The sequence below is a fragment of the Poeciliopsis prolifica genome, unplaced genomic scaffold, assembly GCF_027474105.1.
Source record: "Poeciliopsis prolifica strain line A6 unplaced genomic scaffold, Auburn_PproV2 SCAFFOLD001, whole genome shotgun sequence".
NCBI lineage: Eukaryota > Metazoa > Chordata > Actinopteri > Cyprinodontiformes > Poeciliidae > Poeciliopsis > Poeciliopsis prolifica.
In genome coordinates this window covers 23,788,848-23,806,229 of record NW_026562376.1, presented here as the reverse complement: position 1 = coordinate 23,806,229, position 17,382 = coordinate 23,788,848, and the positions used below count along the sequence as shown (strand labels likewise).

Genomic DNA, 17,382 nt, shown 5'->3' with positions numbered 1-17,382 from the left:
AAGGGGGAAAAAATTATTTATTTCAAAGTCTGGAGTTTTGTCAGATATGTGATATTTAAATGCTTTGTGTATTATAAAAAAAAAAAAGCTTTATGGAGTTATTCATCATCTTATTAAAATGCTATATGAGGCTCTATATTTGTATTTACTCACAAATCAGAGGTGATCTTAGTAGAAGACAGGTGTGGGCAGCGTCATTCGTAGAGAAGACAAATTCAGTACGAATTCATAATTCGTACTGAATTATGAATGAATAAAACGTGGATATGTTTTGTCAAAAGAAAAAATGTTTTACTAACTCGTACTTTAAAAGGAACAAATTATGAAGTAATGCTACTCTTACTCGATTAGGATTTCTGGAGGCTGTACTCCAGGTAAGCGACTAATGAAAAACGTGTTTTAACCGAAATACATGAGACAAACAGGCAGTTCATGATAAAGTGAGTCTTCTTGTACGTATGTAAGCTTTACTGTTCTGTTATTTTCCATCTACTGAACCTCTTATGTCATTTATAGGACAGAAAGACACAGGACTGTTTTTTCTTTCCTGTTCTGGGATCCCCCTCCCCATCTTTATTTTTTTATCAACTGCCCCTGCTTATGAATTACCAGTGGCGCCCTCTGCTACACAGTGGTCATACTGCAACACAAATAAAAAGATCTGATTTAAATTCTGGAGTGATTCCAGATTTTTACTTCTAGTTGAGTAAAAATATGTTCAACTACTGACACTCTTACTCACGTACAACTTTGAGGTACTCTAAATTAGAGGTTGGCAGCACAAGTTGTGAAATTGTTCTTGTATGAAACAAGTATGCAGGAAACCAAGCTTCTTTCTGCAATGTGAATTGGCTCAGATTGTAATTAAGACTGAAATGAAGCTTAAATCACATATGAAATATTGCAAACCTATGTATTCATACTTTAAGAGTGATGCACCCCCAATCAGGACTCTTATCTGAAACTCTTATACTTTATGTATAAAGTAAAGAGTACTTTATATTCTTGGTTATTGTGGTCCTTCAGCTCAGGTCTACCTCCATCTGTCTGAACATCTGTGGATTACCAGATGTTCTGTGTTTGGGTGTAGGAGCTGCTCCAGAAGCAGAAATCTTTGTTTGCTTTGTGTCACAGCGGAATTACAGCCATCCCTTTTCACGTCTTTACAATGTTTGCCTTGTAGATTTACAAAGTGCCGAGTGACTTCTGGCTTCCCTCGCCCTCTCATTAGCTGCCTCGTGAAACTGGATCTGAACTCCGTCAAGCCAGTTATTTCATTGGTTATTAAACAGCTACTGTGGTCGATTTATTCCACATCCTGTGGAATAAATTACTCCCAATTTAGCCAACGTATTGTTTTTTTTTTTGTTGTTTTCATCTATATTAAAATGTTCATTCCTTTGTGACTCAGCCAGCGCTATTCCCTAGCTCCCATGTGTGAAAAATTAACACAATGAGAGACAGGAAATTTCTTGCTAAATCACAAAAACACTCCTCTGTGAACTCCAGCAGAGTCGGGCACGGCCTTGCGTTGCAGGAGTGGTGTTGGCAGCACCATTCCTCTGAAGGGTGGCGTTCTGTTGTTGCTGGAGTCGGAGGTGGTCTCTGCTGCTCGTCAATGCCGAGTCCAGAACCCGAATGATTCCATCTCTCGCGCTCTCTCTCTCTGCCATGTTTGTGTGTCCTGCACGTCTGACGAAGTGGATTAGCAGCAGAGTAATCTGTGAGCGTGTCGGGTTACACTGCTGCGCCAAGGAGGGTCACTGACCTCTCATCCCTCCCAGTCAGTGTGATTACAGGCATTCTGGTGAAATGTCTGCTTATTACAGAGCCTACTTGTTTTTAATTGAAAGTACTTGTCCAATAAAAGCTGATTTGAAATTCATAACTGGAAGAAGTGGTTGAGGATGCACCAATCCACTTTTTTCACTGCTGATACTGATATCTGAAGTTTAGCATCAGATGTTTTTCTGATAAAGAAAAACAGTGTTACATTGACTTAAGATGTTTCTTTTAAAAATAAACAGATATAAATGTAGCCTACTAAATTACAACAGCACAGAACATTTAAATACACCAATTGCTTCATATCACATGTAAAAACAACTTTAATTTGTTCAATGAGTGCATTAGCCAATGCAAAATCAATCATAAACTGACAAAAACAATACGATGACTACCTTGGTCAAAAATAAACCATCTTCCAAATTCTAAATATAATGCATAATAAAACATGGCGTCCCCTCAGCGCATGAGTCCTAGAATTAAACTGATTTGTCTGTTTCAGTTTCTTTATTTATTTTTCATTGGCTGTTTTACTCTTAATTGCAGCCACTAAACAAATTAAAGTTATTTTTACATGTTTTACCAAACTTGTGAAGCTATTAGTGTTTTTAAGTGTGCTGTTCTGGTGCAGAGTTGGCAAATAAATGTTTAAATCAGTGCATTTTTGTCTGTGTTTAAAAACAAAATAAATACTTAAAGTTTATTTAAGTTAACTCGGCACTGTTTTTCTGCATCGGATCAGTATCAGCTGATACCAAACCTCAGGTATCGGTATTGTAAGTGAAAAAAGTGGATTGGTGCATTCCTAAAATGTGGTTGTACCTTTTTGCTGATGTAACCAGAGCTTCTTAATACCCTCTAAAAAACATTTTGGACCATATTAAACAAGTTTCAACAAATATATATTCTGCTATATCAACATATCTTAAAATTAACGGGTGGTATTTGTTGCGGTTCAAACTGTTCTTTGCAGTATTGATGTTGGATACGATGTTGAGATATCCGTATGTTGCCCCGCTCACCTTATCTGAATTCCTGTTTTCCCTCTGCAGTGAGTTCTCCAGTGGAGCTGCTGATCAGTCAGACTCTCTGCTGGGTTCACGATGACCTGGATCAGGTGGACTTCTCCAGCCATTTGCTCAAAGTGTGCGGTCGGGAGGAAGTGCTGCAGAAGTGAGTATTTCCGAAACCGTAACGCGTCCGGCAGACCAAGCAAGCTCTCTTCTACCATGGAGATTTAAGGAACTTTTGTTTCTTTTCTTATGTCCTTCTCTCTCTTTTCTTTATTTTTTTTCCGTCTTTCTCTTACTGTGTCGCTCTTATCTCGGCATCCCCCCACGTCCTACACAAATAGGAATGGTGGATATTTTTATATTTCTTCTTTTAACCTCCTCCAACGCTTAAAATATGAGATTCATGGGAACTGCTGCTCTCCTTACCAGCACTTATAGACCACGGTCCACTGAACTGTGTTCATAGTTGAACGCTGCAAACATTATATTAATACTATTAGCAACAATTATCACAAACTCCGAAGAAGATTTACAAATAGGATGTTTCAAGTTTCTTCAGCCATTTTCCACTACTTAATTATCATTATTTAATTGACAATCATTATTCAATCATCACACCAATCCTCTCAACACTGTTTTGGTCTTTGCACTTTATAATAAATTATATCATGTAAATTCTTTACATTACATACTTTACATTATTTACTTCTAAGTAAATAATGTAGTGAGTAGGAGTGCAGTCTGGCTCATGAGATGAGACAATATACATACAGTGTTTGATTTGTGGAGATGAGACAAAAGGAGAGTTTAACTATATTTGTTGGTAAAGCCTGGATTCCATTTTATGGTTGTCTATAATAGAGTTAAGATTTTTCTATGGGAATCTGTTTTCAATGTAAAACGGTGATTCTCAAACTGTTATCAACACTTATCTCCTCACCACAGTCTTGACAGATGTTTTAAAATCGTAGTAAAACAGAACCTTGGACTTTGTCAGGTGGTTATTAAAAACCAACATAAAAAAAGTCCTTACTATTGGAAATGCAACTTAGGTTTATGGATAAGGGTCCATGTTTCCTCTGAAGTTGAACATTTTCAAATTTGTAAGCAATAGCTCCCTAGAAGTTCACATTCAAAGTAGGAAAGTTTGAGGTTTCTCACCTCGAAATCCAAAATGTCCGTCTTGCATGTAAAGCTTCGTCTGCCTATCTGTTCCTTATGTTTCTGACACAAACACGCAGCACTGTACAGTCTCTTTTTGATGTACATGTGTTTGAAAGTGCAAAGTAAAAAGCAACCAGAAACATTGTTAATCCAAGCTTTTTAGTTAAAGCAGTTAGTCTGGTCACGGATCATATCAGCCAGCTTGTTTGGTTTTTGAACTGGGAACAGAAAACACTTGAAGTTACGTTTAGAATTTCTGAGCTCATACTGGGAGTTCCCAAGATGTCCTCCAATGCCCTCATGAATGAAAGACTGGTGCTTTAACAAATAATCTCTTTAGCTTTTAAAAATTACAATCAAAACATTTTGTATATTTTTTTGAGAACTGCTGAAAGCAGCGCAAGACCTCCCTATATGTTGCAGTTTCCTGCCTGTCTAATTCTGGGGGTAACCTAATGCCAAATAGGGTTTAAAATTCTCACATTTTGTTTTTAAAAAAGTTGTACGAATCTCAAAGTCATTGATCAGACAAAAAACGATCAAGTTCTGGAATCTCACAGCTGGCACGATGCAAATTGGAGTTGCGAAAGTAAACTTGCCTAATGGAAATTCGGCAATTCCGATTAAACGTTTTTCTGATAAAGAAAAACGTTTAATCGGACTCGGATGAGGTGGCCTTTCTGCCACATCAAAATCAGTGTATTTTTAAAGACTGCAATGGACACACTTTTTTCTTTCACATTACGCAAGTCACATGATTTTACAACCGGATGTTACTACTGGCAGAAATGGTGAAGAAGACAGGAAGCTGTTGGAGGATGATTGCATGGCACTTTTTTGGGTGACTTATCACGTGAACGAACTTATTCAAGTGTGATTTTAATTACATTTCTTACTTAATGGAAACACCACAATTGTGAAATTGTTTTGTTTGCTTGTTTGTTTTACATTAGCGGAACTTTGTCAAAGTTTTGCACACATTTGTAATGGAAACCCAACAGGGCTACTCGGTCTGTACTCGGGACATATTTAATTTCTTAACTTTTGGAAAGTGAAGTTCAAAAGGAAACTATACTCTAGTTTGGTTTCTTTTTTCCCTTTAAGGTGTAATTTAATTCATGTCCATAACAATAAAATCTAATATTGGAAGCTTTTCTACAGTCTAATCAAACGACATCACAGTGGAGATGAGCCAAGCAAACGTAGCTAACTCTGTTCCTCTTCTTAGCCAATCCATATTGTTACTTTGGATATCTAAGATTGTGTTATCTCTAACAATGGGCATCTGCCACCCTGTGCCACAGTAAACACAGCCTAGGCAGCCATGAGTACATCCAGAACTGCCGGAAATGGGAGAACGAGATCACCTTACAGCTGCTCTCTCACTCAACCATGAGGAGGGACCTGGCGCGAAGTGTAAGTTACTGTTCACAAGTTAAGTAATATGGTTACAAACTCGTCCCACTGATAAATTACCAATATACAGTTTGGTGAAATCACGACCCTAATTATCTGTGTTTTAATATTTATTTTCTCTCACCGTAGGCAGAAGATGACGGTTCTCGACTCGACCTTGACAAGTATCTCGGCCATGTTGATAGGCCTTTCAGGGAGAACGTCACCCGGTAAGAGTTACTCGTTGGTCAGGAAGTAAATGTGTAAAGCTTGTTAAAGTTAATCACTTTTATCATTTTGCAGACAAGGTCTTGCTGACTATTTGGAGGGATACAACAATCAGGTCAACATCTGCTTAGAAAATGAGGTACATGACGTCCTTGTTTGAATCTGAAGCGAAAGGTGGGAAATTCAAACTTGTTTTGTCCCACAAAATATTATGAAACAAAATAGCAGAATTTTTCTTACATATTGAATTCAAATCTAAAGTACTTTTATTTATGCCAAAGGGAAACTAAATACTGTAGTAACTAAGATCGTCCTGTTGAAAGCTGAGCAGACAGTAGGGGATATCGTTGGTAGTTTGAACTTCCTCCTTTGCTCTCTGCTCTTTGAGTTCTGTTCTGTGTTAGTTTAGATATTATTTTAGATTTCTAGAAGCTAATCAGCTTCTCCCAGTTGTAAAAACATCACCTTTTAGCCACGGTTTTGCATTAAAACAGTCTAAAATAAAAGCAAAAAATTTTCCATTTGCAGTGTCTAAAACCAGAGAGAAAAATGGATAATTGTAAAGATTCATTTTTAGAACTTTATATAGCATAAAAACACTGGGAAAGGAAGGAGTGAAGTGGTTAGAACATCTTTTTTTTTTTTTTTTTTTTTTTTAATGACTCAGAATAAATCCTGCTGGGTTTTTAACTCCAAACTTTTTTTATTTTAAAGCTCATTTCGAATCAGAACAGGAAACTGATTCAGACCTTCCTTTTTTATTTATTTATTTTTTTTGCTCCATCTTTTGTGCCCAGAGTACCCAGTACAAGACCGTGGAGCGGGTGGTCCAGACCGTGAAGAACCTGTGCTGCGCCCTGGACGAGGTGGAGACGCAGTCCGTCACGGAAGCCATCAAGAGACTCCGTCACTCTGCCAATCTCGCCAGGACGCGCTCGCCCAAGGTGGGCTTCCCGTCGACGCATGAACTAACACATCTGGTGGTTGGTTGGTGTTGAGATGAGATCATGTCATTTTCTAAGACCAGCATGCATTGCTTTCTAGTTGGGGTCAACATCACCTGGTCAGTCATCAACTAGTAAGTTATATGCATACATACAGTCACACATAACCTTCACTTGCTTATCAGTCACGATCGTTCACTCCACTAAAAATTAACACACTTATCTTTGCACAAACAAAATCATACTTTTTGAGCCTTTTTTTTTTTTTTGGTCACATTACAATTATAACATTTATTTCATCATGTTTTCACATGTTTTAAATCTTTAATCTCATGCTTTGATTTATTAAAACTCACAAAGACTTAATAATCAGCCTGAGATAAAAAAAGAAAAAGACTGAAGGTATATCAATACTTTTGCAAGGCCTATTATCTTTTACGTTTTTATCCATATGTCATTAAATTCTCGCACTGACGCGATCCTGGCCCCCGTCAACAGGTGGCTCCAGTCCTGTGGAAGAGAGCATGGCCTTACTGACGAAGGCCGTCTATGACCTGGTCAAGCTCTACCTGCGCTCCTTCTGCCCACCGTCGCCGACCTTCAGCTTTTCCGACTCGGCCCAGTCTGCGGACGATGGTGGAGCCGGAGAGGGGAGGGGCAGTAAAGAAGCTTCTGGCACCACAGACCACCTTCAGTTTACTCTGTTCGCGCTGCATGGCATCCCAGGCCACTGGGTCAGCAGGTAAAACACACAGCAGCAACGCTGAATAGGATCAAGGCAAAGATAAATGCTGAAACTCGCATGACCTTGATATATGAATGAGGGGCACAGTCTCATTTATATCAACCTCCTTTAATTTGGGTGGTTGTGATTAAATCAGGGTGTCCGCACATCCTTGAAAAATCTTACCTTCGTGTTTCTAAAATGAGGTCCTTAAAATGTCTTAAATTCAGTTTAAAAACATGTAAGTTGGCCTCAAATTGTTAATCATGGGCCTTAAATTTTCAGGACTGTTTCACCTAATATATTCTGTGCAGTTTATTTTTCTCTTGGGACTTTTCTATTCGGCAAAAGTTTGGATCACACGCAGAAATCTTCATTGGTTACTTTGCAACAACTTATGAAATAACCTGCGCAGCAGCAGTTTCAGGTTTTGCTCCAAAACTGCTTCAAAAAAAAATAAAAAATACACGGTGTGGAGAGAAAACTATGAATAAAAATGAAAGGCCCTACCACCAGTTTGGGAGTATTTCAGATATCTTAAACAAAAAAAAAATTGCTAATTATCAATGGAGCGCTTATAATGTGATATATTTTTTTAATCATATTGTCCAACCCTGCCACAAAAGAAGAAATGAGCAGCAATGACAGAAGTTTCTGTAAAATATTTAGGTTTGTAAATGATTTAGTTGGTGAGCATTTGGTAAAAAGCTCCATGTTTTGTTGCGGCAATCCTATGGAATTACAGCCTGTTCTGTTGAGCTGTGCCTTCACAGCAGCAGCACACAGCACCTCGATCTCTTTTACTCAACAAACAGATCTGGTGTTGCTCCTTGTGTCTTATTTTTCCATGCGAGTGTCTCGTTTCACACCAGACCTGATCTGTTGTCTCCTTAGTGTGTGTGTGTATGTGTGTGCGCGTGTGTGTGTGAAGCAGATCTGATACAAATTTTCCATTCACAGCTCTGTTTCACAGCAGTGACCAGGATCAGGGACAAGAATCCCGCCGCGGTTTCGAAAATAAAATATTTCTTCCCCTTTATTCGTAAAAAGCTCAGATGAGACTTAGACAACTTAATATTGAATAACAGAAATTGTTGGAGCAGTAACTATTTTAATGGAATCACTTTAAAGAAATGGCAAAGTGTTTTCTATTTTTTTTAACTATTTCATCTCCTTCTGCTGTCATTTCTATCTTTTTTTTTCTAAGTGTTCAGTTGTTTTCATTAAAAGATAAACCGCTGCAACTCCAGTGCGCAGTAGCCTCTCACAACAACTATTTTAAGACAGGAAGCAAATATGGTTGCAGCGACAGCATTCCAAAAATGCGTCAAAAAAAAAAAATCTGCTCTTTTCAAGCTGGAGCGGGACACTAACTCTCTCCTCTCCCCCCGTGCAGCCGAGCAGCACCAGCAGCAGCTTGTATCTGTTGCGGCGCTACTATAACGCCGCCTTACTGAGGTTGGAGTGTTTAGCATTGTTGTGGCTCGTGTGTCATCCATCTGTTCACCGCGCCACATTGCCAGCTTGCGAGTAGCGAAGGAGCTGCCAGCGCAGATGGCACAGAGCAACGGAGCAAGCTTGTTGTGGCGTAAACGTGCATCTGATTTCCTCCCGCGATTTTTTTTTTCTTTCTTTTTTTTCTCCCCTCCATGGTCGCATGTGGGGATCTGTTGCTAATTAAAGTGAGTTTATTTTTGGACCCATGGAAACCAGAACACTTCATCTTAGATGTTATTGCCTAACATCTGGAAATATCAATGTCTTCTGTTAAGACAGTGCAGAGTTAAAGTTACAGTACAGGCTGTTGAATTTGAAGTGTATACAGATAGAAGCACTTACTGCCTGTTTATTCTCTTGGGATTAATCAGGCCACATCTCACACAGCTGCGGCCGTGAAATACTTCACAGTGGACGATTAGTCAAGCTGTTCGTAATAAATAAAGATTATGATTAGAGGTGCTAGCCCTGTCGTATTTGCCGATAAAGTAATTAATTTCCTGATAAATTAAAACGAGTGGTCATTTCCACTTGCATGACTTTTTTTTGTCATGAGTGTCTGTCTCTACCAGACTGTGTGACAAAAGGCTTCAGACTAGAGGTAATTTATCGTATCACATATCCTTTATCGTGATAACGTTCTTATCGTGATAGTAATTTTGATTTAGCATTTTTATGATAAATTCCACTAAATTCTATTTAAAACCCTCGAAGCATCCAGTACTATTGAGACAAATAGTTTTACTGTCTTCTCCACTGTTTGTTCAATGGAAGGTTCTATAAATATCAATACATTTGAAAGCATGATTAAATGCAGTTACAATATTCAGTTTTAAGATATAAATTCCACTTTATGCAAGTGCTGAAAAAGAGTATTATAAATAGGACTGTTTTTAAAGAGCAATATTTGCAATTTGTAATTGCTGTGATACATTGTCGCCGTCATACAGAAAATGCAATAAAAAAAGAAATATTTCCTATCTTTTTGTTGCTATATCAATAATACAACAAAACATTGTGATAATCTTTAAGTCTCAACTACCCTAGCCCATCATAACCTCTCTATTATGTGTACATACCTAGATGGGTATGTACTGTATGTATGGATAGATGTGTCCATATTGGATATATAGTTATTTTACATATTTATTCTTGTACGCATTCCGTAAAAATAGATGTATTGATTGGTCTAAATTTATTTACAACAAGTTTCTTTTAATATATGTTCAATTGTGTGTGTCAGTATGCATATGTGTATGCGTGTATCTGATGTTAATACATGTTTACATGTATTAATGCAAAGATACCGCGATTCAAGAAAAGCGGTATCTCCCCAGAATCAATTTCTTTAAATACAAAACAGCATGTTGTTGTTCAACTCATAATCTGAGTACTCTCTTTCTTCAAATGCGCCATCGTCCCTAACGATGTAGAGAATCGGCATATTCAGCCACATGCAGCGAGTTTTGCTGGTTAAAATTAGTCTGATTAAACCACTCTGATCTAAGTGGGCTCGTACAATGTCTCTCCAAGTTCCCTTTGAGCAGCGCACTCCTTTAATAGGTTTCTAAGCTTCACTGTGAAATTATCGCCCTGAAGGATTTCTTTCTAGGCCTGTTTTTCCCACAACCGCTGTGATCAATGAGACAAAACGTCTTTCTACCAAAACCTTTTAGTTGATTCAACCACTTCTACGTGGTGGTTAATCATAGACGGAATATTTCACACCAGCATCGTTTGTTGTCTCGTTCCAGCTATGAGAAGTACTTCCTGATGTGCTCCCTCACCCACAATGGGAAGAACCTGTTCAAGCCGGTCCATTCCAAGAGAGTGGGCACATACAAAAGCTTTTTCTACCACATTAAATGGGACGAACTGTAAGTCCTCTCTTAACATTCTTCAGTTTTCACTGACCTACTGCGGTCCTTTTACCTTTTAATGACGCCGCCTTATCCTTCCCAGGATTATTTTCCCCATCGCCGTCGCCGTGCTCCCTCTGGAGTCCACACTGAGTCTGAGTCTGTTTGGGGTCCTGAACCAGAATGCCAGTGGCTCGCCAGATTCCAACAAGCAGCGGAAAGCCCCAGAGTTTTTAGGCAAAGTCTCTATGCCCCTGTTTGACTTCAGACGGTGAGGAGAAGGGATGATCTAAGGGGTTTAAATGGAGAATGTATCTTTTCACCGTTAAGATTAAATTATTTTTGGGTTTGTTTCTTTATTTTTTAGCCTATGTTAACTTCTTGTTTAACAGAGTTCTTGCACGAGACACAAGATTCTTGTGTCTGTGGACGTCTGCTCAAGGAGCTGCTGGCGCTGCTGGTGCTACCGGTAGCCGCAAGAAGGTTCCTGTAGAAAGGATCATATTACAGGTCAGTTTAATGGGATTATCAGATACAGACATGTGGGGAAATTATTACAGCCTGAATGTTTCTCTAACGTTAATGTTTTGTATAAGCTTAAACACTTCTGAGACGCTAGAGTAATATAGGTAAACAAAGACAATACTTTTTTTTTAAAATCTGTAAAATATAGTTGTCGACAAAATTAGGACTAAATTAGGAGAAATTCATATTTATTTCCACTTTGAATGGCTAGAATTACACACAGACATAACACAGTGATGAAACATTTGCTCTTCAAATTTACCAGAGAAAATATAGACAAACTCCAGAAATTCTGGAAGTATGTTGTTGAACAGATTAATCTGAAGTTTAATTATTTGGACAGCTTAACAGAGGACATGTTTTCAGGGTTTTCACACGTCCTTAAAAAGTCTTAAATGCGTGTGTCTAAAATTAAGGCCTTAAAATGTCTTGAAATGTAGGTTAGCCTGAAATATGTTAGTCACATGCCTTAAATTTGGTCCTGGCTGGACTATTTCATCACATTCTATTAATTTATTCTTCTCTTGGCACTTTTCTTTCAGATGAATGTTTACGTACGTTTGAGGCTACTGCTAACTAGCTGCTAATGCACTCTTGCTATCTAGATAGCCAGCCTTTTTCACGTCTTCCATCGGTTTCTGTTTGCATTTGTTCTGTTAAAAAGAGCTCACAAATATGAAACATTTTTCTGTGATTTTTTTTTTGTCACAATACCACCACATAAATTTGGTTCCTAATGGTCTTTTAAAAGTCTTAAATTTGAGTTGATGAATCAACTCGGGCCATACAGCCGTACAGTGACCAATTAAAAACTCTCTCATACCAAATGTGACACATGGGGGTGGAAATGTCATCCACAGGGACGTTTAGCATTTATCAGAAGATATTTGAGGAAAATATGAGCCAATTTGTAAAAATGAGAGCTGAAGCAGGATTGGACTTTGAAACATGAAATGAATTCAAAACCAGTAGATCCACCAAAGATCTTTTTATTTTTATATTATTCAGTTGGTTTCCACTGAGAGAATAAACTGATCCCAGTTCTGGTCTTGTCTCTGCCATCAGGTGGACTTCCCCAAATCAGGGGTGGATGTTTTATATGTTGGACCTAAGGAGGCCCCGAGCCCCGAGCCCCACACACTGGAAGAGCTGGACCCGGACCTGAGGCGGAAGCTGGAGAAAATCTGCAGCCGAGCCTCCAATTTTGGGTGAGAGAATCTTTTTTGTTGTTGTTGTTGTTTTTTTCTGATGTGAAAACGGAAAAGAACAGTTTTAGCAAATTTGTGTACCAGCGCCCTCTTGAAGAGTTTGTAAACAGTGTTGATCTACATGAATGACATCACACAAAATTACTGATATTATCACTGCGTTGGGATGTTGTGAACACATGAGGCCTAAAGATGCCATTAAAGGGGCAGTGTCATCTAAAATCAAGGTTTTTCTTAGCTTTATGTCATGTTATAATGTTAGTCCCTCATCTAAAACATGCCTCCAGTGTTGCCTTGACTCTTTCATGCATGTTTGAGAAATCCTTTAATCTCCTTTAATCTCCATGGCAACCATTCAGCTGTGCAGCACCGCCTTGGCGGCTCAGCTCCTTCTTGGGGATGCAGGTTTCAAGTTACTCCCTCACAGAGAAGCCCTCTCCCACTCTGCTCCTCCAGACTAGCCAGCAGCAATTGACAAACAAATGTTGGAAGTGAGCATCAGATAAGCTGCTGCTGAGCTTGTGAGGACTTCCTAAAGGCAGAGTTTCAAAAAAGAGCAGGAGCTTTTCAAAGTCACGGAGGCCCAATTTCACCAAGTTAAACACATTTCTTATAAGTCATGACTGATGAATAACGCATCTTACAACAGCTGAAGATAACAGCTATTAGTGCTACGAGATGGCCTAGAAAGTAGATAATTCTGCCACTTTAAATTGTGTGTGGAGTTCTCTGAATGTGTTTGAGTTATTGTACAACAAAAAGAGTTTGGTGTGGCAATAAATAACTATTACTAGTTATTGACAAAATGAGTCATTTTGATCAAAGTTACCAAGTCGGGGCACCACTTGCATATCAAAGACATAGTAGCCTAATAGTTCTCAGGCTCAGTTGTTGCTTGTAGATACCTTCCTCCTAAGGCTTTGGTATCAAATAAAAATAGATGGACTAATTTCAGCACTGACATTCTCGAGCAGAATGTTACACATGTACAGAAATAAGTACATGTGTACTTACTCTGTATACATGTACAGAAATAATTACAGATGATGTCTGTTTGTCTATTTACAGATGTAACTCAACTTCCAGTGAAATTAAAAATAATTCAAAGCATAAATATGATTTACCATTATCTGTTTTTAAATGCGTCTCATGATTTGTTTAAAACCTAAAATTGTAAATACTGTGGCATTCTGACTCAGTTATTTAAATGCAAAGTGAATTGTTTCCTCCTGCAGGTTAAAGCGCTCCGACCACCAGGTCCTATGGGACCACCGGCTCCACTGCCGTCGGGACCACCCCAGCAGCCTCCCCAAGGTGCTGGCCAGCGCGCCCAGCTGGGACTGGGCCAGCATGGCTCACATCCACTCCCTGCTGCACCGCTGGCCCTCACTGCCCCTAGTCACTGCACTGGAGTTACTGGACTCAAAGTAAGCACTATCAGACACGTTCCATATCTGCGCTCTGGAATGCTCTTATTTTTATTTTTGTAGAACAAGAAAGTGTTTTATGAAAATACAGCTGCCTTTCCATTAAAAAGTGCAAAAATATTTGTCTAGATTCCACTAATGTTGGAAAATTGCCACATTTCTATGAAATAAGAAATGTAATTGAAATCACGCGTGAATAAGTTTGTTTACATAAGTCATTAAAAATCATGCCAGCGACAGATGTAGACGGTTACATGAGGTTTTTTGATAATTCGGTCTTGATGCTATCGCTCATCATCAACCAGCTAATCAGAGAAGACATCAGTCTTCCAACACCTGTTGTTCAGGTGTTGGATCAATAATCCCCGCCTCTTTGTGAGCAGCTACGTCGGCGGCGTTTTGGGGAAATTGTCATCAGCAATTTTACAGAAGAGTTGTGGATTCAACACTTTGGAATAACACAACTTTTTATGAACCAGTGCAACCAGATGCCTGGTAGACCCAGCTGCACATTGTCGGAAAACAAACAACCACAAAAAAATCATAATTGTCCCACCACTTCCTGTCACCTTCTTTGTTGTTTTCGCCTTTAGTAACATTCGCCGTTTGATCGCGTGACTCCTGCGAAGGAGAGAAGTGCTTTGGTATGGCAGAAAAAAATGCCTCGTCCGAGCACAAGAATATTTTTTATAAAAACATGACTTTTTTTGAATTGTCGTGTTTCCATTGTTTCCATTCCATCGAATTTATTTTCTTGTCATTTTTATTTGAGCAGTTTTTACGGTTAATGGAAGCGCTGCTCATGATTAAAGTTTTAATCTCTGTGGCCAACTGAAACCGTTAATTGTTACGTGTGTTTATGTAGGTTTGCAGATACTGAAGTGAGAAGTGTGGCTGTAAGCTGGATTGAGAAGAGCAGTGATGACGAACTCGCCGACTACCTGCCACAGCTAGTTCAGGTAGAGCTCATAAAACATGCTGTACTCTACATACAGTAGAGCGATTTATGTTTTTTAACTGATTTTCTAAAGTTTTTATGCACAAATTTTAAATTCAAAATGTCATCTGTGCTCTCCTTAAGGCAATAAAGTTTGAGTGTCACCTAAACAACGCCCTGGTCTTGTTCCTGTTATCCAGGGCTCAAGGAAACATAAACATTGCTCACTACCTGTACTGGTGAGTCTGCAGAAACACTGAGTTGCACCAGGTCTTAATCAGAAAGGAGTAGAGCATTGAAAAATTGTACTAAAGTAAGCAATATTTTTACTCCAGTAAAATTAAAAAGCAGCGGTCCATGAAATGACTTGAATAAGTATAAAAAGGTATTTGATTAAAAAGAATAATCATGTACTGATGGGAACATCAGTTATTTGATATTTAAAAATTACATCATCAAATTATGTGGAAATGTTGGTATTTTAGAAATCAAAATCAAAATAATTCATATAAATAACATAATTACAAAAGATTTTATGAAACTAATTGTTTCAACATAAAACTTATCAAGCTGCAGGTGTGTCTGTCTGTGGTGAACTTTTGGTTAAAACATCTCTGCTCTTCATTCAGTGAAGTTACTCACAGTGAGTAGAGGATCCAGAAGAATAGCGATACTTCATAATAAGATTACTCATGTAAAAGAAAAAGTTCAGCTCAAGCAAACCGAGTAAAACTAATTACTACCCAACTCTGGTTTAATGAGGCTTACTTTGTAGCCTTTTTTGGGGCTTCTTTGAATGGTGGATTCATGTTGATTGCTGCAGGCTACTCAAGGATGCAGTGCAGGACTCTGCCTGGGGGCGGCGCTATGAGCATGTCCTGGGTGCCTTGCTGTGTCTTTGTGGGAGCAAACTGAGGGCAGAGCTGGAAAAGCAAACTCACCTGGCTACGCTGCTGGGAACTGTCGCAGAGAGGGTCAGACAGGCCGGGGGATCCACCAGACAGGTCAGTCTGATTTTTAGTTTCTTTCATTTTTTTGTCTTTCTGTGTCAAATGGCATCAAGTTATAGGCGATTCCTTTTAGATTTGTTGATTGTGTTGCTGTGTGCATTCAGGTGGCGCTGCAGGAAGGCCTTGAAAACATTCAGAACTTCTTCCAGAGAAACAGCTGCCGACTTCCCCTGAACCCGAGTCTGGTAGCGAAGGAGCTAAACGTCAAGGTAGGTTCTGAAATGACTGGCTTTTCCTCCAAAACACATTGACTATCAAAATCAATCAGCTTAGATAATCGATTTAACTCATTTCATGAGTTTACAAACATGTTCTCTTATCACAACTTACTGTACACAAGTGAAGAGAGAGCAGGAAAAGGGAAAAATCTTGTGTAAACCTGCCCCTTTCTCAATAATTACCAAGTACATATTTATGGAAATATACATTAACAATATTTTTTAAATCAGTAGAGTGTAAGACTTGATAATTTTCTCTCATAGACCGATTGATATAAATAAATATAAAGAAAAAATGACATTTATTGAGCGAAACTTTTGTGCAGAGAGTTTTGTTTTCTGATCATATTTATATAGTGTTGGTTAAACAGTTTTTTTTTTTTTTTTTTTTTTTTTTTTTTTTATACATGTTTTTGTAAAAATTATTAGGTGGACAACATTTTCTGCTGGATGACCTGTAGCATAAAATTGGCATTCACTGAAATCAAAATCTCTGTTCTTCTTGTTTCTTGTTTCAAGACTTTGATGAAAAAACTTAATATTTTTTCTCTAATAATGTTTAACGTGTTTGTCCTGCAGAAGTCATTAGAAAACATATTTGTGCTTGTTTGCAGGCCTGTTCTTTCTTCAACTCCAACGCAGTTCCCCTTAAGCTGGCATTGGTCAATGCAGATCCATTAGGAGAGGAAATCAATGTTATGTTTAAGGTCCGTTATTCGCCTACTCACACTCGTACACAAACACACCAACAATGGAGCATTATCACCATGCAGTCGGCTCACAGTGCCTTGCAAGCTGTTATGTTTCCGACGGAGGCTCCCAGTGCTGGGCACCGCTCGCTAAAAAGCCAGCTGTGCTAACTCTAAAGCAATAATCATTGCTGCGCTAACGCTAAATCGCCACAACAATACGATATTTAGTGGGAGCTAACATACTAATGTCAGTTCACAATATATCTCTGTTTGAAAGACAACAGTATAATCTATATGTTCTGCGATACATTTATATATAGTATTTCAGTTAATATCTTGTTCTAATATTTGTCTGATTAATTTTGGTTTTGTACGTTTCATTCTTGAAATAAAGTTACTGGAGGAACCAATGTGTAAATCACTTAAATATGAGAGCATGATTATAAACAGACAGCTTTTTAATCAAAACTTTTAACACAGATCTCAAAACATTTTTCAGCTGAAAGTTTGTGAAACAGCCAAGCAAATTAGCTGTCTAGAATGTTTTCACAAAAAGCATTTAGGAGAAGCTTAGTGCGCTAAACAGTTTCGAAGTTAGCTGAAGCGTTAAACAAAAGAATTAGCTTTCATATTAGCTTGTTAGCTGAATAGTGAAATGTGCCCACCACCGCAAGTTTCAGTGTCTTTTACTGCAGTTTTGTCTGATAGTTCGACACATTGCTCCATATTTGTGAAGGGGACAAAAAAAATAATGAA

General features: G+C 38.4%; 1 protein-coding gene across 3 annotated transcripts in view; it reads left to right on the top strand.

Moving 5' to 3' along the window:
* Positions 1 to 17,382, top strand: part of pik3c2a (phosphatidylinositol-4-phosphate 3-kinase, catalytic subunit type 2 alpha) — a 45,158-nt gene that overhangs the window by 18,650 nt on the left and 9,126 nt on the right. For all 3 annotated transcript variants that reach the window (XM_055029449.1, XM_055029442.1, XM_055029458.1), the window contains 17 exons: positions 2,838 to 2,958; positions 5,267 to 5,378; positions 5,508 to 5,587; positions 5,661 to 5,724; positions 6,383 to 6,529; positions 6,630 to 6,663; positions 7,028 to 7,271; positions 10,505 to 10,627; positions 10,713 to 10,880; positions 11,002 to 11,119; positions 12,200 to 12,342; positions 13,578 to 13,769; positions 14,635 to 14,728; positions 14,851 to 14,945; positions 15,530 to 15,710; positions 15,821 to 15,925; positions 16,549 to 16,641. In XM_055029449.1, coding sequence (XP_054885424.1) covers positions 2,838 to 2,958; positions 5,267 to 5,378; positions 5,508 to 5,587; positions 5,661 to 5,724; positions 6,383 to 6,529; positions 6,630 to 6,663; positions 7,028 to 7,271; positions 10,505 to 10,627; positions 10,713 to 10,880; positions 11,002 to 11,119; positions 12,200 to 12,342; positions 13,578 to 13,769; positions 14,635 to 14,728; positions 14,851 to 14,945; positions 15,530 to 15,710; positions 15,821 to 15,925; positions 16,549 to 16,641 — 2,114 coding nt within the window. The remainder of the gene's footprint in view (positions 1 to 2,837; positions 2,959 to 5,266; positions 5,379 to 5,507; positions 5,588 to 5,660; positions 5,725 to 6,382; positions 6,530 to 6,629; positions 6,664 to 7,027; positions 7,272 to 10,504; positions 10,628 to 10,712; positions 10,881 to 11,001; positions 11,120 to 12,199; positions 12,343 to 13,577; positions 13,770 to 14,634; positions 14,729 to 14,850; positions 14,946 to 15,529; positions 15,711 to 15,820; positions 15,926 to 16,548; positions 16,642 to 17,382) is intronic.